The 22,052-nt window shown below is 23.7% G+C and overlaps 1 protein-coding gene across 2 annotated transcripts; it reads left to right on the top strand.

Annotated features, from left to right (window-relative positions):
• The first annotated feature begins 1,161 nt into the window (after window positions 1-1,161).
• Window positions 1,162-9,182, top strand: LOC145844055 (tensin-1-like). Of its 2 annotated transcripts, none has more exons than XM_082951391.1 (11): window positions 1,162-1,371; window positions 2,234-2,294; window positions 2,482-2,620; window positions 3,125-3,244; window positions 3,627-3,739; window positions 4,743-4,878; window positions 5,114-5,284; window positions 5,535-5,671; window positions 6,387-6,502; window positions 8,067-8,189; window positions 8,355-9,182. In XM_082951391.1, exons 1-11 carry the CDS (start codon window positions 1,235-1,237, stop codon window positions 8,485-8,487), a joined length of 1,386 nt encoding a protein of 461 aa, XP_082807517.1. In that variant the 5' UTR covers window positions 1,162-1,234; the 3' UTR covers window positions 8,488-9,182. The 2 variants fall into 2 exon arrangements, with proteins under 2 accessions (XP_082807517.1, XP_082807518.1); XM_082951392.1 differs by having other exon boundaries at window positions 4,743-4,893.
• The last annotated feature ends 12,870 nt before the right edge of the window (window positions 9,183-22,052 follow it).

Genomic DNA, 22,052 nt, shown 5'->3' with positions numbered 1-22,052 from the left:
TTTATCATTTTAGGATAGTTACATAACAAGAGAAAATCACTAATTTCTATAAAAGAATTTTTTTTAATAAATAACGAGCACATTAATTAAATAATTTTTTTATTTTTTGTTTTGCATATAACATATTGCAGACTTATTGTAATCAGATGACAGAAAAGCTTATCAACTCACTACAAATAAAGAATGTTTCTTTTCAAATAAAATGTTTCTCGTGTGAGATTACTGCCTTTTTCTTAGCATTCACTCTTTCCGAGATTTTCACAAAGCTCATTGTCAGTACTATTTGAGATAAAAGCAAGTTGCTAATGTCAAGAAAGTTTAGATTATTTTGTGAAACATAGATCTGACAGTTATTTCGTTGACTTTATGTTTTTTTGGTTTCGTAAATATATTTTACTAGGCCAAAAATTTGATATATATTTTTTTAAATATATATAAAAAAATATTTGTCATTATACAACTAGCAATAAAATAGTTTCTAATTTAAGCTGAAATTTGTGCGCCACATGATAGAAAATTTTTGGTTTGATATTGTTTTTAGACTAAGAAGTGGTTCTTTAGCAGCATAGTGCCCTTAACTAATTGGTTCTAACCAGATGCTGCTTTAGTTCAATTGCCACAGTTAATATTAACAACACATACATTAGTAACTTTGAAATGCGAGAAGCATAAAGCTTTTTCTTTTTTAAACAAACTTATGCGGTTTCGCTTTTTGCTTTTTTGCATATTTTAGTAAAAAAATACATTTTAGTGAAATAATTCTCGTAAAGTAAAACTGTTTCAACTGCTGTAGTATTTTTTAGTTTGTTTTTTTAGTTTCTTAAGCATTATGGTTTTGTATTAAAAAATTTAAGACTTTTTTGAAGAAAATAGCTTATTGTACAGGAACTTTTTTTTTTGATACTACTAACAACTAAGAATCACTAAAGTTTTTATGTTTATTAAATAAGCTTATAAGTATTATAAAATATACTTTTATTTTAAACAAATTAATACTAATAAATTAATTTTTGTAAAAAGTTTTTTTACATAGGTTAAACTAAAATCAAGTAAAGGCAAATTTACTGTTTTAATTTTAAATCTATAATTTGTTTTATAAACGTCTGTAAACTTTGAACTATAAAAAACAAACATTTTGGTAAATTATACTTTTTTAGGTATTATACATAGATAAAAAACAACATTTTTATTTCATAAAGAATTGCATAAATATTGGAACGGAAATGTAGAAAAAATGACTTCATTATTACGTCATATCCAACAAAACGGAAGTGATGATGTCACAAATGATGACGTCATTACAAATTCCATGACAACATCTAACCCAGTTTCTGATAGTCTTGATCCAATATCATCAATATCATCTATTGAGTTAGTTTTTAAGTTTCAAAGAAAACTTTATGTTTTTCTAATAGTTTTTTTAACTTATTATATTTTTAAAATTTGTTTGTTATATGGTCACATTTTTATTTTAACTTTATATTTTTCACAAAGTTTGAAAAATATCGTGTACTACAGTTATCTAAATTATTTTGTCAGGACTTAATATTTTTTTAGATTTCTTTTCAAATGTTCAATTTAAATATAAATTGAAACTAACAAATTACTAAATACTTCCATTAAGATAAATCAAATGAAATAAGACGGATTGCTTATTGCTCAATAAATACAATGAAATTTATTGTTACATTATCATTCATTCTCAATCAGAAACCACGAAAAACTTTAAAGCGTGTCTGCTTTACCTCTTGATCACCAACAAGCTTTTTTATTTGGTTTTTTATTTTTATTTAAAGTTTAAGCTTTAAACTAAATGCAGTCGTTTCAAAGTAAAATATTGAACATTAAGCTTTAAAATGTTTTAAATTTAATTCTAAAAAATAATGTATACTACTATTGTTTAACAGTAAGTAGCAGGTTATAAAACAAATTGACATATTTCAATATATAAATATATTTATTACAAGGAAAATCAAAATGACAAAAAAACTTTAAAGCGTGTCTGCTTTACCACTTGATCACTAACAAACTAATTATTTTAACTTTTTATTCTAAAATTCAAAATTTGACTATTTAAAAGGGTTCATTTACAGTAATATAGTTAAAATCAAGCTTAAAATATTTTAAACTTTATTTGAAAAACAAGTATGTACTGCTATTTTTTACATCAAACAATAGTTTATAAATTAAACTGATATTTTTTATTATCTAACATCTGTTATCTGTAAAACAGGGTAAACCAAAATGACGAAAATACTTTACCAGACTCATTTCTATCCCAATTTACAGATGAAGTAGTGTTTTGTTTATTTTTATCTGTTTTAAAAGCAACTTATGTACAAGCTTTTCATTTGTTTTTTAAATTTAACTCGTTTTTTATAAGTAAAAATTCAAACGTTTTTAGAGACAATATAACAATTTATACTATTATTATTTATTTACACATACCCTAATAATTTATAGTTTAATTATTATTTACAGATAGTATTGGACAATCACGTGATATGTAGCACTGATAACAGCTTATTCGAGGGAAACTCCCAAACATACAACTCTAACTTATCACCAGGCTGGGCTAACATTCAAGATACGTCCAGCAGCCTTAGAAGCTCTTCTATTGGTTTGTTTAATTACTTGCTTATCATTGGTTTATCTATAAGTAGCTGTGAGATAAAAACACACATAGTCCACTATACTAAAGATATTAAAAAAATATAAGATAAAATATAACTAAAACTTAAAAACTTTAAATAATAGAAAGTAAGATAAAATAATCTAAAAAAGTAATTAAATGTTTTACAATCACGAAGCTTAAACTTGTTGGCTACTTTACGTCTAAATTTTCAAGAAAGTAATTTTGTATCTAGTTCGGAAATTCTTTTTTAGTCACGCTATATCACGTAACAAAGAATTTTATTTAGAATTTGTCATTACTCCCTCGGGCATTTAAATTTAAATTGCTCATATATACTGCTATATCATTCATTTTTCACTACTTTTAGTTAAATTTAGTTTTTAAGCGAACTTTTTTAGACTTCTTTAAACTAAAAAACACTGCAAAACTTTAATGGCTGAATTACAAAAATTTATTATATCCTAATAAACAAATTTTGTATAACAATAGGTGATGTGGTGCCCCACTTACGTCATAATCATCCTAGCAACTTGAATTCTTGTGACAGCGGAAGAACCTCATCAAGAAGCACTTCTATTTCTGGAAGGACTTCATCTTCATCAAATGCAGGTAAAAAATCTCATTAAATGTAGATATTTATTTATACAAAAAAAAAGTAAATAAGAAAGTTGTAAGTAATAAATGTGATACAAAAAAGGTTTCTAAAAACTTTTAAGATTTAAACACAACAGTGATTTTGAACCATTCTAAACTTTTCTGCATTTCAAGAGCAATACATAATTTATATGAGTATTTGAAGCATTCTTCTTTGACTTTTCGTTTTTTGTCAAAACTAAGCGAGTTTAAATTGCGAAAGTCAAGGTTAAGAATTGCACTTATTGCCTTTTTAACTTATTAAAATTTAATGTATGATTTTAACTTTAAAAGAAGTAAACTTGCTTATGCAACTAATTTTTTTTTTCGTTTTTTTTATAAACTATCATTTTTACAGAAGTAGATCAACTAACGAGGGATCTTTCGAGTTCAAGTCTCTCAGGAGCAACTCCTAAATTTATCAAGGATACCACAAGTTACTGGTACAAACCTGATATTAATAGAAAACAGGTTTGCGATAATAAACTTAGTTTTACTCATCCTTTAGAATAAATAGTGAAAGATAATTACCTAAAACTCTAATTTTTACACAATTTTTCAATACATTTATTAAAGCTATGTAGTGTATGATATTTCATTACGTTTATTTATTAAAATATAAAGCAATTTAATTTTTTTTTTTAATATTACGGCAATAAATTATTGTTCTTAATTAAATACAAGTTAAATTTGAAACTTTATGTCAAGACCAGCCATTTAACTAAATGTAGTTTAAATTAGTTAGTTATCCATTAGCTGAATACTTAACTACACTTTAAATGAGGTGTGGTATATGTTATAATTGACATACGTAAAAAATAAGATATCCTTTTAATAAAATCTTGTAGTTGTTTTTACACTATTTTCTTTTCCAAAATTTACTAGTGATAACCAATTACTTGTACTATAATCAAATTTACACATTGAAGTACTTTATAAAAAAGTTTTAATGTATAACATTCTATTTGACATTAAATCACATATATAAATGACTATATAAAGCACGTAAAAAAAAATTGTACTATAATTTATTATTACGAATTTGCGGTTTGTAAATCTAAAAATTGTGTTCAGCTTGACGTAAATTCTAATTAAAAAAGTTTAATGTACTTTTCAAAAGGTTTTACAAGAAATTCATATATAAATAAATTAGATTACATAGCACTTGAATTGAAAAATATAATTACTTTTATTTTTGTAGTTATACACTAAATTAGACTAAATAATAATATCTTAACAGAAAATTCACTTAAGTTTTATATTTTCATAGAAAATATAAAAATTTGTTTTTACTTTTAAAGTTATTAAATTTTTCATTTTTATTGCTTTAGTAGTATTTAAAACAAAAAATTCAACGATTGGTGTTCTAGACTTGATTTTAATCTACCTAAGGAGATTCTTATGTTAATATATTTTATTTGTTGATGTAATCTTCATACACTTAGCTTACTTTTACAGTTTTTTATTTCACCAGGCTCTTCTAATGCTAAGAGATAGACCGGCTGGTAGCTTCGTTGTTAGGGACAGCAGGTTTTTTCCCGGATCTTTTGGTCTTGCCCTGAAAGTTCATCAAGTTCCTGCTGCTGTTCTTGCAACTGCTGATCCTGGAGGTTCGTATGAATATTGTTAAATATATTTTAAAAGTTGCCTGTAGTTTTTTTAACGTTACTGTAAAGTTTAAAACTATTATTTAAGTACATCTTAAGGTAACATGTTAAAAACCCAAAACATAATAGGTAAAAAAACTAATTTAAACAAAAAAACTTTTTGCGCGTAATTTTATTCATTTTAGTCACTTATAATTTTAATTTCTATTAAATGTTCTAACTTTATAATTGTCTACAGTGGACTTATCTGACGAACTGATCAGACATTACTTGATAGAACCTTCCATGAGAGGAGTTCGATTGAAAGGATGTGCTAATGAACCAGTATTTGGAAGTTTATCAGCTCTCATTTATCAACATTCAATTACAAGCATTGCATTACCTTGTAAACTTATCATTCCTACAAATAGTTAGTAATGTAGATATAGTTATCTAGCTGCACAATTTACAATTGTATAGGTTATAAAACTTTATAACAGTATTCCTAAAAAATTGAAATACAATTATACTTCACAAGTTGACTGTTGTAGTTTTATAAACAATTACTAATTTGGTCATTTACTACTTGTAACTCAATTTTATCATTTTTCTGTTTTTTTTTTCCTGAAGATTATTTTCCTCATATTTTAGTTTAAAACTTACTCACTTCATATTTACAGATTTAGAAGTGGTATCAGAGATAGACTCAGACTCAGCTGAAGTAGCAACTTCAGCAGCTGAACTTCTACAACAAGGTGCTGCTTGTAATGTCCTCTTCTTAGGATCTGCTCACACTGAAGCTCTTAGTGGGCCTGAGGTAAGGATAAATGACACTTTTAATTTGTGAAACGGCTATATTTAATTGCATAAAATTCACATGTAAACCTTGGTAGTTTAAAATATAAATTTTCTACATATTTAATTTATGAAAGAACTTTTTTTATAAATTTTCTAAAAGTAATCCAAACGATCTCTAATTTAAATAAAGGTAACCTTTTCAACAGTTTGTGAATTATTTACGCTATGTTTCTGTAGTTAAAACAATATGATTATTAGGTTGTTAGGTTGTCAACCATTACGTTAATGCTTCAGAATAGTTACCTCCATAAAATATTTTGTCAGTAACAACATGTACTGGGTAATTTGACTGAGAAAATTCTATTTATGTGGTAGAATTAGTTTATTTAATATCATAGTGTTTTAAACAACAACTAAATGAATAAAGTTTGACAAAAATATTTTTTTACTGACTTTAGTTTAAGAATTTTAACTTGGTAAATCAAAGTGTTTTTTTCAGTCTGCCAAAGTTTTTTATGGAGATTTGAAGAAGTTTAGTTTGATAGTTAAAATAAAACTTTTGCAGGCAAAATAACAACACATTAATTGTCATAAGATTAGATTAAAATAATAAAATATAAATTCTATAAGCCAAGTTATAAATTTGCTTAGAAAACGAATAGTGAAAATACATAAAAAAAGTATTTATCTTGAAAGTTTTCTTATATAACATTTTTTATCATTTTTTCACACAGGCAATAGAAAGAGCGATGAGGGAATGTACAGAAACTTCAGGTCAAAACATAAAAACTTCCGTCGTTCAGTTTAAAGTTTCAACTCAAGGAATTACCCTAACTGACATGTCTAGAAGGTTTGTATTTAGAATTTTATTAATAGCTTTTTATTCTTTGGTGTAAAATGAGTCTCAGCTTTTTAAATTGTATACTATAACAACGTTCCATATTCTAAGTATACGAAGGTTTTGATCTTTTGTTTTTGTTTATTAAGAATAATACTTTATATGTCAATTTTCTACGCTTATAGACTAAAATTTATGGCATGTAATTTAATTTTGAATGTCCTTTCATTTTTTATTTTTGTTAGTATTTTATTAGTTCTGCTTTTTGATAAAAAAGCAACATAAAGTAAAAAAAAAAAAATTAGAAACCATTGTTTATGTCTCTAGTTTTGACTTTATATTGTTAATTTATTTGAAGTTTAAATAAAACATATTATTAAAAACGTCAATACAAACTTTTTGTCGAAACTTCAAAAAATGTAGAAAAATGATTTCTATAAAAATAATCATAAAAATATATTTCACTATTTAGGTTTTAACCTTTAACATTGAAAATTAATAAGCCCTTAACCTGGATAGGCGTTATCAAACTTTAAAGTAGGGTTTTTATTTTTAAATATCATGAAAAACATTCACATATATTAGCATTTTATACATAAACAGTTGAATTTAAACGTATTGTATAACTTCAACTTAAGAAATTAAATTTTTTATTGTCTAAAAAATCAAATTCATTTACCTTTGAATACAGTTGAGAAAAATCGAGAAGAGTGGTATACTAAAAACTCAAAAACTATTTTACGTAATTTTGTTTAAAACTAACTAAAATAAACCATTATGAACTTTAAATTTCATAAAAAAAGTTCATGGTAAAATATTTTCTAAGAAAATTTGATATAATCTAATAACAAACTTAAATTGCATGATTTACTACTATTACCCTACACAAAAATCTGCATTGTTAGTTTATAACCAAATGTATGTTATTACAAACTTTTCAATTAGAGAAAGGTTATTGCTCGTGAGACAAAATAACTGTTTTTGTTTTGATTAGAAAAAAATATAAAAGATGCTGACAGACAAACCAATATCGGAAAATATTTTTTCTTTTTGTCCGAGTTTTACACAGATGTATAAACAACTTAATTATTATTTCTTATCCACATCTGTTGAGGAATACTATTTTATTTTTGAGAGTATTCAGCTGTGAAAACAAAGAATTTTTAAATAACAGTGTTTTGAACTAGAGCTTGTTGTTCTAACATTAAGCTTTTTAATTTCATAAAATGCTGAATAAATTTATTACCTTTGTAGTTTTCCTTAGTAAAAACATATTTTCTTGTACAGCAAATACTTGTAATTAGTTGTGAATACAAGTTTATATAGCGTCTTTCTTTCATGTTGTTTTCATGACTTTTTTTAAGTGGTATAACTTACAGACTACCCTTTGTAAAATTTATTAGTTAAGGTAAATACAAATTATTTTAAAATAACTAAGTAGTTGTTTTCAAAAACTAATACATATTAGTTTTTTTTGAAGTTGTAAATAATGTTATAAATATAGGTTTTTATATAAAAAATTACATCATAGTAATGTTTTACGGTTTTTAATATAAAAGTAATTATTTTTCTACAGGTTATTTTTCCGACGACACTACCCAACTGATTCAGTTAAATATTGTGGTATGGACCCTTCTTGTGCCCCGCCCCACAACAGAACATGGGACACTACAAAATATAACGGTCCTAAAAATTCCAGGTTTGTTATTTTAACAATAGTTCACAAACCAAGTCTTCTACTAAAATTACTTTTTTTTAATAACTAAATAATATCTTATTATCTTTTTTAACTATTCGTGAAGTTCTCAACTTCTTTTTTTTTTTTTAACTATAGCTATTTATTCAATTTGATTATTACTAACAGAGTCTTCGGATTCGTTGCTAGGAAACAAGGCGGATCCCTTGAGAATTTTTGTCACCTTTTTGCTGAACTGGACACCCAACAACCCTCCCCAGCCATCGTTAATTTTGTCGTCAAAGTTCTTCTTGGAAAGTGACTTCATAAAGACAAAAGTTCAAATTAAAGGTTGTAGTCGTTGCTTTGTAAAAAACCCATTTTTTCATTTAAAATAAAAATACATTTAAACAGTTTTCACCTTCAGTTCCTGTTAACTAAGTAGGGTTTAACTCGAATTAGTTTTAAAAAAATAATTTACATGTGCTTTTGGTGCTAGTATTATTTGTATAACTTAAATGTTCTCGTTATGGTGGCTATTAAAAAACACCTAGCGAGTTAATTTAAAAACTTTTCATGATCATTTCATAAATAATGACACATAAATACAAACTTCAAATCAACATTTTTAATGCAATAACGAGCCTTTTTTAATTCTTTTGACTTTTTAAATTAAAAATTTTGTTGGTTAATATTCACCTTTTTAGTTGTGATACAAATTAAGTTTCAAATAATAGCAATGTTTTGCACAAGTTATCATTGAAATGCTATTTAAACCTTTTTTATTCAAACACTTTATATTTTTATGAGACACTTTTTCACATTTGGAAAGAAAAAAATAAAGAAATCTTGTTAGACTTAGACTGATTTGATAACTTTTTTACCTACACAATAATTATTTTATACCAATTGATTTTTTACCACAATCTTTTAAACTATTTTCCTTTTTTTAGCATTTTTTTTTGATACTTGATTTGTTTTTGTTTGAAAAACGTTTGTTCTTGCCAGTTTTTTTATTTTCAGAGACTTTAAAAATTTTCAAGATACATTTTATTTTTGGTAATTTTTGTATTCATTTAAAGACACCAGCGATTGATAAAATTACTTAATTTAAAATATTTAATATACTTATTATAATAAAGTTGAATTTTAAATATTAAGAAGTATTATTTAGTTGTTTATATTAAGATTATTAAAGTTTTCAAAAGTATCTGATTAAAATTTTCTGTAATTTTTTTTGTTTTTGTTTATTTAATAGTTTATGTTTTTTTTTTTTGCTTGATAACATTTTTCGTTTAGTAAAACTATATTTAGGTTCTTTTTATCTGAGGCAAAACAATCATTTTTTAAACTTTTTATATGAAGTCTAATCAAAAGTAAATACAGTGTAAACATTTTTTTAATTAATATTGTTTTTACTTTTTAAATTTTATACTAAATTCAATTTAAAATTAATACTTTAGAAGTGTTTAATTTAAAAGGTTTCTTTGTTTATTTTCTTAAATGTTTTTTAAAGTAATTTCAATGCTTCTATTCTGATTTCATTCAATAAACCCTGGCAACATTATACCTATTTTTTTACAACTAAGTTATCTACCATGATATATTTTCAATCTTATAACCGTAAAAGAACTATAATTATTTCAGCCTTTTTATGTATTATATAATAAGGTAAACAAAATAGACTATGTAAAAAAACTAAACCACCTATTAAGTAAAGTACACTAAGTTGTAGGTGTAACATGTATTTTCAAGAACTAAAATTATATTAAGTGATACAGTTAAGCTTTAACATCATTTCGTAATTATTTTACTTTGTAAATAATAAAATATGAGTACATCTATATTGTAATAAATAGTTTTTTTTAAATACTTTTGAATAAGAGTTTCGAGTTAACTGTATATTTAGAATAAACTGAATAGGCATCAAATATTAACATACTTACTTTACTTTACCAGTATGTATGTTGTACACTAATAACCTCGTAATAATAAAAAGATTAAACGTGGTTGATATGACTACTTGCGTTCAATGTAACCTACTTAGTGATTATTATGACGTCATAATAACCTATTCTGCTAAGGGTCAGCCAAGGAAAAATAGATGTTAGCTAGATTAGTGAGGATTAAATAAGATCAAGTGAAATATTTATCTATAATTAGATAACTACTTTGTTAAGGTCGGTTAGTTACTTGAACTATTATATTGCTTTTTTCTCTTTATGTTTTTTAATGCTGTTGTTTATCCTATCAACCTTACAAAGTTATAATGTGCAAATGAAATGTTTTATTCATACCAGGTTTCGGTGGGAAAAATTCAGACAAGAGTATAATAAAATAGTAAACTGCACTTTGAAACGTTTAATAAATAAAATAATTAATTTGCACTTTATTATATGAATAACCTTTTTACATTTCACTAAATCGAGGAATCTCTTTTAGTTAAGACAAATAACTTCATCTTATCAACCTTATAAAATCATAATAACTTACCAATGGTGTAAATATGTTCCTGGTTGTTAAAATAATAATTTTGTTTTAATGTATGAGTTTTAATTTTATGAATTCTACTACTTTTTATGCTAAATTTCATGTAAAACCTTGCCATGTTTCTATTTTATTGTTGCTATTTTTTATGTTGCCATTGACTTCTTAAAAATTTTCTTAAATTTTTTTCTCAAACTATGCTTTGAAGACTTTTTTTTTTAAGTTTACATCACAACTAAATCAAAACTCTAATTTGTAGTTAAGTTTTAAGTATCTTTTTTAAGTATTTTTTTTAATAAAAAGTACCTATACTTTTACAATACTAATATGTTTGTATTGCATAAATGAAAATGTTGTTAGCAGTTTTTTTAAATAACTCAACTTGATGTTTTTTGTTTTTACATATTACGATTTACATTTTTAGTAAGTTGTTAAACATTATTGGAAGAATGCTTAGTTTAGTTTTACTAAATTTTATAAAGCATTACTATTATCTTTTTTAAGTAATTTTTTTAATAAAAAGTACCTATACTTTTACAATACTAATATGTTTGTATTGCATAAATGAAAATGTTGTTAGCAGTTTTTTTAAATAACTCAACTTGATGTTTTTTGTTTTTACATATTACGATTTACATTTTTAGTAAGTTGTTAAACATTATTGGAAGAATGCTTAGTTTAGTTTTACTAAATTTTATAAAGCATTATTTTTATAAACCCAATTTTTATTGAGAAAGTTACCAAAAAAACAAGTTGATATAAAAATTCCTGCATAATTTGAACTGTGCAAGCAATTTTTTTTAGTTAAAAATCCTAATTTTTTGAAACAAGTTAACATTGAGCAAATAACTAACTTGTTAGACTACTTTTAAACTCAAAGCGTAACATATTCTTGCTGGTATCTTCTACATAACAACATGAAATTGTTACCAAGAATATTTCGCTAATCTGTAGCCTAGCAACAATTTCAGTTATTTTAACGATACGCTTGATTGGTTACCAATTTTGTGTTTCAACTGTCTTTTAAGAAGTTAAAAAAATACATTTGTTCCAAATTATTCTATGTTCATTCAAATTATTATTTGAAAACAAACTTTCGAACAATGCAATGAAATTTTTTTAGATTTGATAGAAAATAGTGTAGAAATAAAAATTAACATTAAAAAATAGTTTTTTCATGAGACCGAGAAAAAATTTTTTCATTCCTACTTATTTGCTTAAATATTAACATAAAAATAAATTAATATTTTTTACATAAATAACGACTTTGAAAGTCACTTTTTAAGTGTGAGTCTATATAATCAACTTTAACAAATTTAAAAAAAAATTAAAAATATCTCCTTCAACAAAAAAAAATATATAGGTACTAAGTAGATATCTGTACTAAAGTAATCTTAAGGTAGTCTGATCAAGATATAATTTACAAAGTTCTATAAAGAAAAATGCTTGTTGTCAAAATACTTGGTTATTAATCATCAGCTTAAATCAAAATCTTTGCAGGCTTAGCATAATCCTTTATAAAAAATGACAAAAATCTCAAATTAAATCCGTTATTAATCAACATGAATATAAACACAGCTCAAGTTTATCTGAAGATTATTATTAGCAAAGGAAGTTTTAGACATTTAATATTAACAAAGATTTTGATAAGTTATAAATCTTCATTTCTTCTTTAAGCTTTTGTAATTTTTAATATACTTGCATTTATACAAGTTTTTATTTTATGTACTGTGTTTTTATTTAAACAAAAAAAAAACATCTATGTTTTGTTAAAATTTGCTTTTAATAAACATTTAAATTCACAGTTTGTTAAAATGAATAAATTATTTGAATCCATGAATTAAATAAAAGTTATTAATAAATGACCATTGATTTTAAAACAATAATGTGAATTTACACGAAAAAAAATTTCTTAGCTTCAGGTACTATGTTTTATTTTAAGTTAAAAAGTTTTTTTACAAATAATAGGTTTTATCCTGCTAGTAATATCTTACTCTAATATATCAAATATTTCCAACGTATTTTTTAATAACAAATATAATATTTTTACCATTAATCGTAACCTTAACAAACCTTGAAAATAATTCAAATAAAGTCATCAAAAATTGACAATGTTTGCTATAAATTGTGCGTAAAGTCTAGTATTGTTATTTTATATGCTGTTATATTTTCAACTGCCATTGCAACAATAGAATGATTTTAATTGCGAAAAGTTTATACCGGTTTGATGGTATAAAATTACGTTTAATTAGATGCGTAATTGTTAGAGTGATTGACCTTTATTGAAATGAATGCTCCAATTAAAAGCAAATTATAAAATCAGAGAAAAATAATAAATTTTCTTTAATCTTAAGTTTGAAATATTAGAACAGTTATTTCTTATTTCAAAAATTAAAACTGTTTAAAATTACTTCAAAAAAAAACTTAAGTTGACTTTTTATCTTTTGAGCTTTAAAACAATTACATAACAGCAAATTTTACCAAGCTGAAACTTTATATTTAACAGAAAATATCTTTATATATTTTAAATATACCATTGAGATGAATACTTTCAATACTACAAATTTTAGTATTTCGACAAAAGTTTAGAATATTTTGTAACAAAGAAGTTAAGAACGTGTCGCATATATACAAAGGCCTCAGGCATAAATAATAAATATTTCAGTTTCGGTTTCTTGAAATATTTTAACAAAAGTCGCTTCGATGGATATAATTTTTAGTATTTTATTTTCTTAACTTTTTAATAACATTGTGCAAACGTAGTATAAATTTTATCAGAATAATAATGATAACAATTTAAATCATTTGCAAACTTGTTTTTTTTTAATATTTCAAACATTAAATTTTTAATTATTTAAATACGAAATATTTGAAGCCAATTTAATCTAGAATAATATTAGAAATATTTATTTACAAAAAAGGACTTATAAAATAATTGCATTAAACTTTAAACAATCTAAGCCAGTACAACATAAAAACATAACTGTAGAAACTTGATAACATACTGCATCTTTGTTCTAGAGACTAAAACCATGATATAGTTAATTTATCATGTTTTATAGATTTTTTAGTAAGTTACAAAATAAATCATTTTGTTTGCACCTTTAATTATTGATATTATAATTTTTTACCATCAAATATTTAACACTTAGTGCTTATAATAACCTGTTTTTGTACACAAATTTTGAAGAAAAATTAGTGATGTGTAAATTAACTTGACTTGTATCATAGTTTTGTAAAAAAAAGTATATATAGTGAAAATTTCACTTGACTTTATGTTAAAGTAAAATAAAATAATAGGTTTAAACAGTTTTTTCTTACTAATTCTATTTTTTTTTTTTTTTAATATACATAAACAAACAGTTCCTTTTACACCACATAACAGTCAACTTAAAAATCAAATATAAAACGAGATAACCAAATTTTTTTTTTCATAAACTAAGAAAGCGTAAGTTAAATATTGACCTGTCAAAACATCAAATATTTTGATTAAAAAACGTAAAGTTTAAAGTTATGTATTTATTTATAAAAGTATCTCAAGTCGTCTGAATTTTAAACTAAATTAGACAGTAAATTTTCTCTACTTTCTATAAACCATTTAAAACAACTTTACCTTAAAATGTTATTTAAAAAAAAATAAATTTATTTTGAGATAGAAGTTGCTTATCGCTTAAAGAACGATACTAAATAAAATAATTAAAAAAAAATTAGTTTGAGTGAACATAGAAAACATACTTAACGTCAACTTAAAAACACATAAAAGCATTTAAATTTGACAAAAAAAAACTGGTAATTTAATTATTAAACATGTGCTTTTTAACCAAAACCTTTTATCTAATTTGCACATAACCACAAACGATTTCTTTGCTTGAAATAAATTTAAACTTAATTAAGTTCATCAAATAACGTTGTTGTTTTGTGTAACACTAATTTGGTTTAAATGGTATGGCATTTTATATGTTTGAAGTCAGTATTTGCTATTTAAACTTTAAAATATATAATTTTTAATTTTGTACTATCAATTTAGACTAGACTTACGTATAAAAACAATTTTTATACTTGCTTTAGTATAGTTACTAAGTTTTAAGTTGTATTTTTAAGATTTAAGTGTAATAAATATTTACGTTTGAATTTAAGTTTTATTATTTGTATAAAACCGTAACTAAAGAATTTTTTTTCTAACTTTTATAAGCTTTGTTTGTATTCTTAAATATTTGATTTCAACTTGTAATTTTTTTTCAATTCATAATTTTCAGTACTTTTTTATATTAAAAATAAATAGAATATTAAACCAAATTACAAAACAACAAAGCACTGTAACCACTTATAAAAGCTTCACATTCGGTTCACAAGACTTACAAAATAAACACTTGAATTTTTTTTATTTAAAAGGGAATTTCTTGACATAAAAATTAAAAACGATATTTTCTTTTTACACACAGACGCTGAACAAAGTTATTCTTTAACTTTCCGGGAAAATTAAAAAATGTTAAACAATTAAAATTTTATGAACTCAAAAAATACAGAGGTTTTTTACGCAAAAGCAAGGCAACATAAAGAGTATGTGAGAATTATTGATTTATAATATACAATTTCCTTTAAAACTTTCCACGCTTTAAAAACCTTCCCCTTTTCTTTGTACTTTTGCTGTGACGATGATTTTCGTGGCGGGAAATAAAAAGCTGTTATTACGTCACAAAAGACCTATATTACCTATTTATGTGTAACTTTCAAAAAAAGGTCTAGGGCGATTTGCCTTATTGTATTGCAGCAAAAACATGTACTGAAATTATTTTTAGCTATCTTTTTATTTTTTTTGTGCACAGTACTGTGCATATGTTCATAATATAATAAAAACTTTTTTTAATTAAAATTTTAAATGTCCGACTTAAAATATTACATATAAACGTCTGAAACGTAAGCATAAAACATAGAAAAAGTAAACAGTTATATTGTTTTTTATTCAAAAATATCTACCAAATAAAAAGTAGAGTAAGTTTCAGATAAATAAATATTTTTTAAATTTTGATGTAGATGGCGAATAAATAAAATAAGTTTTTTTTTAATGAATTAGTTTAATTTTAAAAACCTTATGAAGTTATATTATTCTCTTCAAAAACTTTATAACTGTTATTTAATCAATAAACCAAAATTATTTACCTAACTTATACAAAAATTTATAAAACAATTCTACGTTTGTTTAAAAGCGTAATTATTCTGAACCTAGCTAAACTTTTTTATTTCTTAACGGTATTTAAATTTAGGCGTTATAAAAATTGTATTAGTAAAGTAATTATAAAGTGACATAAGCTTTGTAAATGAGTTTTAAAACCTCATAAAAATTTAACATGCATCAAATATTTAAGTAACTGTCATTTTAACAATAAACCGAACCACACAATGAAAAGTTTGTACCGGTTTGATAATATAAAGTTACATATTTAAAAATGAGTTATTGCTTAAATGACTGACCTTATTTAAACTTGATTGGGTGTAGTTTTCGTTTTTACACCTTATTTTGATTAAATAATAATAAACTTAATGATTTTAAACTGACACATATTTTACGAATATGACTAAAAATCTTGTGAACCGTTTTACAATTTGTCATTTAACAATGAACCAACCTAAAGTCATAAAGTATGTAAAACTATAACGATTTATTTTTAAACTTGTTACTTAAAACTGAATGTTTAGGGTTATTTTGAAGAAAATTTTTTTTGTCAGAAACTTCTAAAACTAGATTCTCAATAAATTCAACATAGTTTGTTGGCTAAGTAAAATTATTCTTTTAATATCTACTATACATATATGGTAGTTTTTATACTAGTTTAAGAACAATTTAAAGTATTTTTAGTTATATAAAGTAAAGATTACTGTTTACACAAAATTTTAACCATACATTCCAACGACTTTTAACTTATTTAAATTTTGCAGCTTTTAATATTTCCTCTTTTTTTATAGAAATCTTTAATTTCAAAATGTTATGCAGACTGCTTTTAATAGTTAAACCAACAGTCAAAGATTAGAAAACAAAACACTTCAAACACTTAATTCAAATTTAAATGTTTGACAATATACTAACTTGTTTTCAGTAAAACCACAAAAAAGGGGTTATTTTTGTTGAACTAAGTTTTTAAGAGGTGTTTTTGTTTTTAAGCTACAACTTCCTGTAACTTTTTTCCACTCAAAACCTCCCCCATTTAAAAAAAATTCTAGTTTTATTAACTACAATTGACTAATTAAAATTATCTCAAAAAAAGTCTTATTATGACGACACAACTACTTCGTCAAAATAATATTTTTTTTTAATCAGTAATTTTCTAATATAAAATTTTTTAAAGATTCAAGAAAAATAATGAATGCTTGCTTCGATGCAAAACAAAAGAATTTTTTGTTTTTCTAAAAGACTTTTTTTAATAGTGTGACAAACTACAAACAAAGATGTTGTAAATGTCTTAATTTGCCGCTGAAAATACAAAATTATAAGTTGTAGAAACTTAGTTTTATATAATGAGGAAATTAGTTGAGCTCTTCAGTAAAACAAAAAAATTCAAAAAATTTATTGATAGATTGAAATAATTGTTTTTACTCAACTTAATAGTACTTCAATGTTAGACCGTACGACAAACTAATACTTATAAAGATGACACCAACAAAAAACAGATTTGACGTAATAAGTTGTTTATGTAAATACTAAATGTACTTCAAAACCCTAGCTATTTTTGACCAAAATGTTCTGTGACGTCATTTTTAAAGGCTTTATTCGTCAAACAAATTCAATACCCATAGAATCTGCTACCATTCAACATCCTTTACCATAGCTAAATGAAAATCTTTATATAGTTTTTAAATCTTGCCTACCGTCATTAAAAACTAAAAACTCCTCAGTGCATTATTTATAAAAAACTAAAAAACTTTGAGAAAGTCTGGATTGTCATCAACCAAAACAACATAACTTCAATAATGTTTAGAAGTATTTAAACAAAAACAATTAAAGAAATCAGAGTTTCTACACGACTTTCTTCTTTAACATTTTACTTTTTAATACATTTTTGTTTTTAATGGAAAGTTTAGTATATATTATATGCTAAAAGCTTACGTTTTTAGCAGTAGTGGTTTAGAAACAAATGTGTACCTGATTTTAGCCTTAAAGATAAAACATTGACTTTAGGTTTATTTTATTTTGTTACTTTTTTATGTGTGCTTAGTAAAATTTACCTTAACAATACCGATGAAATATTAAAAACAGAATCTTTTTAGAATAAGTCATAAATGACGAATAAATTGAAAAGTGTCAATTAATTTAACAAAATCTCCTGAAGTAACTTTAAATATCAGATATATTTGAAACAATTATTCTGACAATAAATTTGAAAAACTTCAATTAAAGTAAACCTTTGTTTGATGCCTTGTTTAAAGCAAATTAATATGCTTAAACATTACTTTTGTTATACATTTATATATAATTGTTTTTATTTCAAAATAAAATATAAAATAAATTTTCTAAAGCTATAAATAACTTATACCAGAAACCAGAAAAAATAAACGTGGTTGTTTTAGATTGATAAGATTGTTTGAAGAACAAAAATTCGAAGATTTTTCGATAATAAAGCATAATTTGTGCATACGAATCCTTCATTTATAAAATGATGCTGTAAATAACCTAGTTATTTTTAAAGTTTTTTTTCAATTCAATTAGTTTTTTATAATAATTTATAGCCTAACTTTAAATACTTAACATGTTATATGAATGATTACTGAAAAATACTTTTTAGCAGCTTTCTAAAAAATCAAATTGCCATATTTCGTTCATAGAATTTAATCGCTAAACTTAAATATTTGTCAGTTTTAATACTGACACCTTTTAAAAGTTCAAGTTGTTTAATGAGAAACAAAGATGTTAGTTCAAATTATAATCAGTCTAAAGTTAATGATATTTTTACATGAATTTAGAAAAAAAAACAAACATAATGTTTCTTATTTGTTTTATAAAGCAGTTAAAAATTAGCTTAATATATTATGTTAAGCTTGTTTTATAAAAACTTGCCTATTTTAGACAACCTTTGAGAATGTTGTTATAATATATTCACAAACTGGTTATGTGGTTAAGTAATGCAAAAAAAAGTGTTTCATGCCAATTACAAAGTACATATAATTTTATTTAATTCAATAAAAACATTTATAATTTAATCATATACATGCACTTTCAAACCAGAAACTGTTTTTATTAAACTTTCAACTTACCACAAGTGGCCTGTAATTTGTTATGAAAATACTGTACAAGTTTTTACAAAAGCTTAAAAGAAGATTTTATTCTTTAGTTACAACAAGTTTATGTGAAAAAAGTGAAAAAAGCAAAACTTTTATAATTAAACTTTAAATGATCCTTCTTTTGAACCATGTAACAATTTTCATAAAAACTATAAATAATTTATATCAGAATCTGGAGAAATTAGGCTTGTTTATGTAGATAACATCATTTGCAAAATAAAAAATTTGGAGATTTTTTGATAAAGTGCATAAGATTATTTTATTTACAAAAATGATACTTTAAATACCCTAGTTACTTTTGAAGCACTCTATTTTATTTAGCTACTATATTTTTAATAGTTTACAGTCTAACTACTAATACTTACCATGTTATATAAATATTTATTACAAACTACTAATTAAAACTTGTTTTTTAGCTCTTAAAAATAAACTATTATATTGTATCAATTTAATTCAACCGCTAAACTTGACTCTTTGTAAAGTTTTCTTAGGTAATACTAAAGCTTTAAAAGTTTTAGAATAATTAAAAGTTCAAGTTGTTTTAAGAGTTTAAAGATGTGATCTCAGGTTATAATTAGTTTAAAATTACTGACATTTTTAAATGAATTAAGAATAAAAACAAAGATTGACTTTTTGTTGTAGAAAAAGGTCAAAAATAAGGAATTACAAATAGCTTGATTAATGTAAAACTTACCTATTTTAGTCAACCTTTGAGATCAAATTATAAAATATTCACAAACTGGTTATGTGGTTAGGTAATGTAAATAAAAGTATTTCATGTCAATTACAAAGCACATGAAAGTACTTTAATTTAATAAAAACATTTATAATTTAATCATGCACTTATAAACCAGAAACTGGTTTTTATCATGCTTTTAACTTACCACAAGTGGCCTGTAATTTGTTCAGAAAATACTGTACAAGTTTTCACATAAGCTTCAAAGAAGATTTTATTCTTTAGTTACAACAAGTTTATGTGAAAAAAATTAAAACAGCAAAACTTTTATAATTAAACTATAAATGATCTTTGTTTTGAACTGTGTAACTAGTATTGAAACATGTATAACTTTGTGGTGAATATATACTGTTCAATTATTTGTTTTACAATGTGTAAATTTCTTATCAGTAAAAACTAAACTGCTGAACTTTCGAAACTTTTAGATAAAAATCAGAAAAGAAAATACTTCAAACATTCAACTTGATTGAATGGATAATATACAAAAATTTATTTTAAAGTGCTAGGATGTACAAAATAAACACTTTACATCGTTCTGTCTTCCTCTAAAAACCGCAAAAAAAAGGGGCTCATTCTAAAAAACTACCGAACCAAGTAACCATATTTAAAACCGTTTAAAAAACAAAAGATATAATGCATAATAGCTGTACAGTAATTTAAATACATTTTGTTAAAATATAATGCTTTTAAAATTCAACTATTAAGAATCTATGGATTTCGTAGTTGTAAAATCTAATAGTTTAATAAATAATTTACTTAACTTTATGTTTGTTTTAGCTTAAAACTTCTTCAATGATTTTTTAATATCCAGTAGATCTACCATACAATTAAAAATAATAAAAAAATTAACATTTTACTAATAAGTTTTGTGTAGTTCAATTGCCAATACATATTTTTCAGTTTTTTAATTTTTTTTTTTAAACTTTAACATTTGTTTTTTAGCTTTATTTTATTGTTTTTATATTTAAAACTTAATATAAAACTAACTCAACTTGTTCGTTTCTTATTACTAGTTGTGAGAAATTATTTGACTGTAACCGTGAAAACATGTTGTTTTTAAGTAAAACCAACTTTTGTAAATATTAAATTTATTTAATAAAAATTACAAAAATATAGACCAAAAAAAAGCAAAGTTGTAACAAATAACTAGATCATATACTTTTAAGTTTCCAAAGTAACGTTTTTAAGTACTAAAAGGTTTTCAAACCATCAATATACTTTGAAAACTTGCTGACCGTAAAGTTGTGAGATTTTCAGAAATTTCTGGCTTGTTTGAAAATTACACGCTGAAAAGCGCCTTTATTGCGTCATAAAGAGCTTAATACGTCACAAGTTTCGAACAGATGGTTTCTGTGTACTAACACCTTTACTGCAAACATATAACATGCAGGTTTGACATCATTTATCGAATTTAAAAGCTCCTTTGGTTGAGTGAAAAAAACAAAACTCATTCACTTTATTGCTCTAACACCTTTACTTCAATTATATTGCAGAAAAGATTTCAAATTTATATTGCTCTAACATACAACATTTAAACTATATTTCATACAAGGTTTATATCACTCATAATCATCAAGTTTAGAAAGCTTCTTTGATCGATTAAAACAAAAAATAGTGCGAAAATTATAAAAATATAATATAACATCTAATAGCAACTATTTTATAATGAAACGACTTTCAACAATATTAGTTGTTTGCTTAACATTTAAAACAAAATTACATTATACTAACCACTTAAAAGCTTGAAAATTAATTAATTTTTTAGTTACTAGTTTTTAATTTAGTAGCTTATTTTGTACTAAATTTTTGATTTATTATGAATAAAATAAGTTAAAATGTATGTCAAAACGTGGGAATATTAAAGTAAATTTAATAATGTATGAGAATGTAACAAAGAGACCACCCACTTAAAAATCAATTTTAAAATTAACAATTTTGACAATCGACCAAAATTTACAAAAGTAATAAAACGAATTATGGTTTTCATACAGGTAATTATCCTCAAAAATAAATCATGTAGTTAAAGAACTTATCTTTGTTTAAAATCAGTTCATAATACAATTAAGTTTATAACCTTGTAGATTTTTGAATTTTATTAACATCAATTTTTATTTATGGCTTCAAAGCATAATCAAATTAAAGTGGTATATATATATGTTTCAATAAAATACTAAATATCTAAACATAGAATAAACAAAGCATACTTCAATCGAAAAAATATAAGTAGATAAACATTAATATAAGTAATTAGATTGTATTTAAATAAAAATTTACTTAATCGTAACAGAATTCTCTATAATTTTATAAGTAAGAATTCTACTTTATAGATTGTTCATACCATATGTACATAACGAAACGGTTTTGATATCAAATTGACGGGAATATTTCGT

Source organism: Thalia democratica, chromosome 9 (genome assembly GCF_965202585.1).
Source record: "Thalia democratica chromosome 9, ktThaDemo2.hap1.1, whole genome shotgun sequence".
NCBI classification, from domain to species: Eukaryota; Metazoa; Chordata; class Thaliacea; order Salpida; family Salpidae; genus Thalia; species Thalia democratica.
Note: the sequence above shows the minus strand (reverse complement) of the source record. Positions and strands in the feature narration are given on the sequence as shown.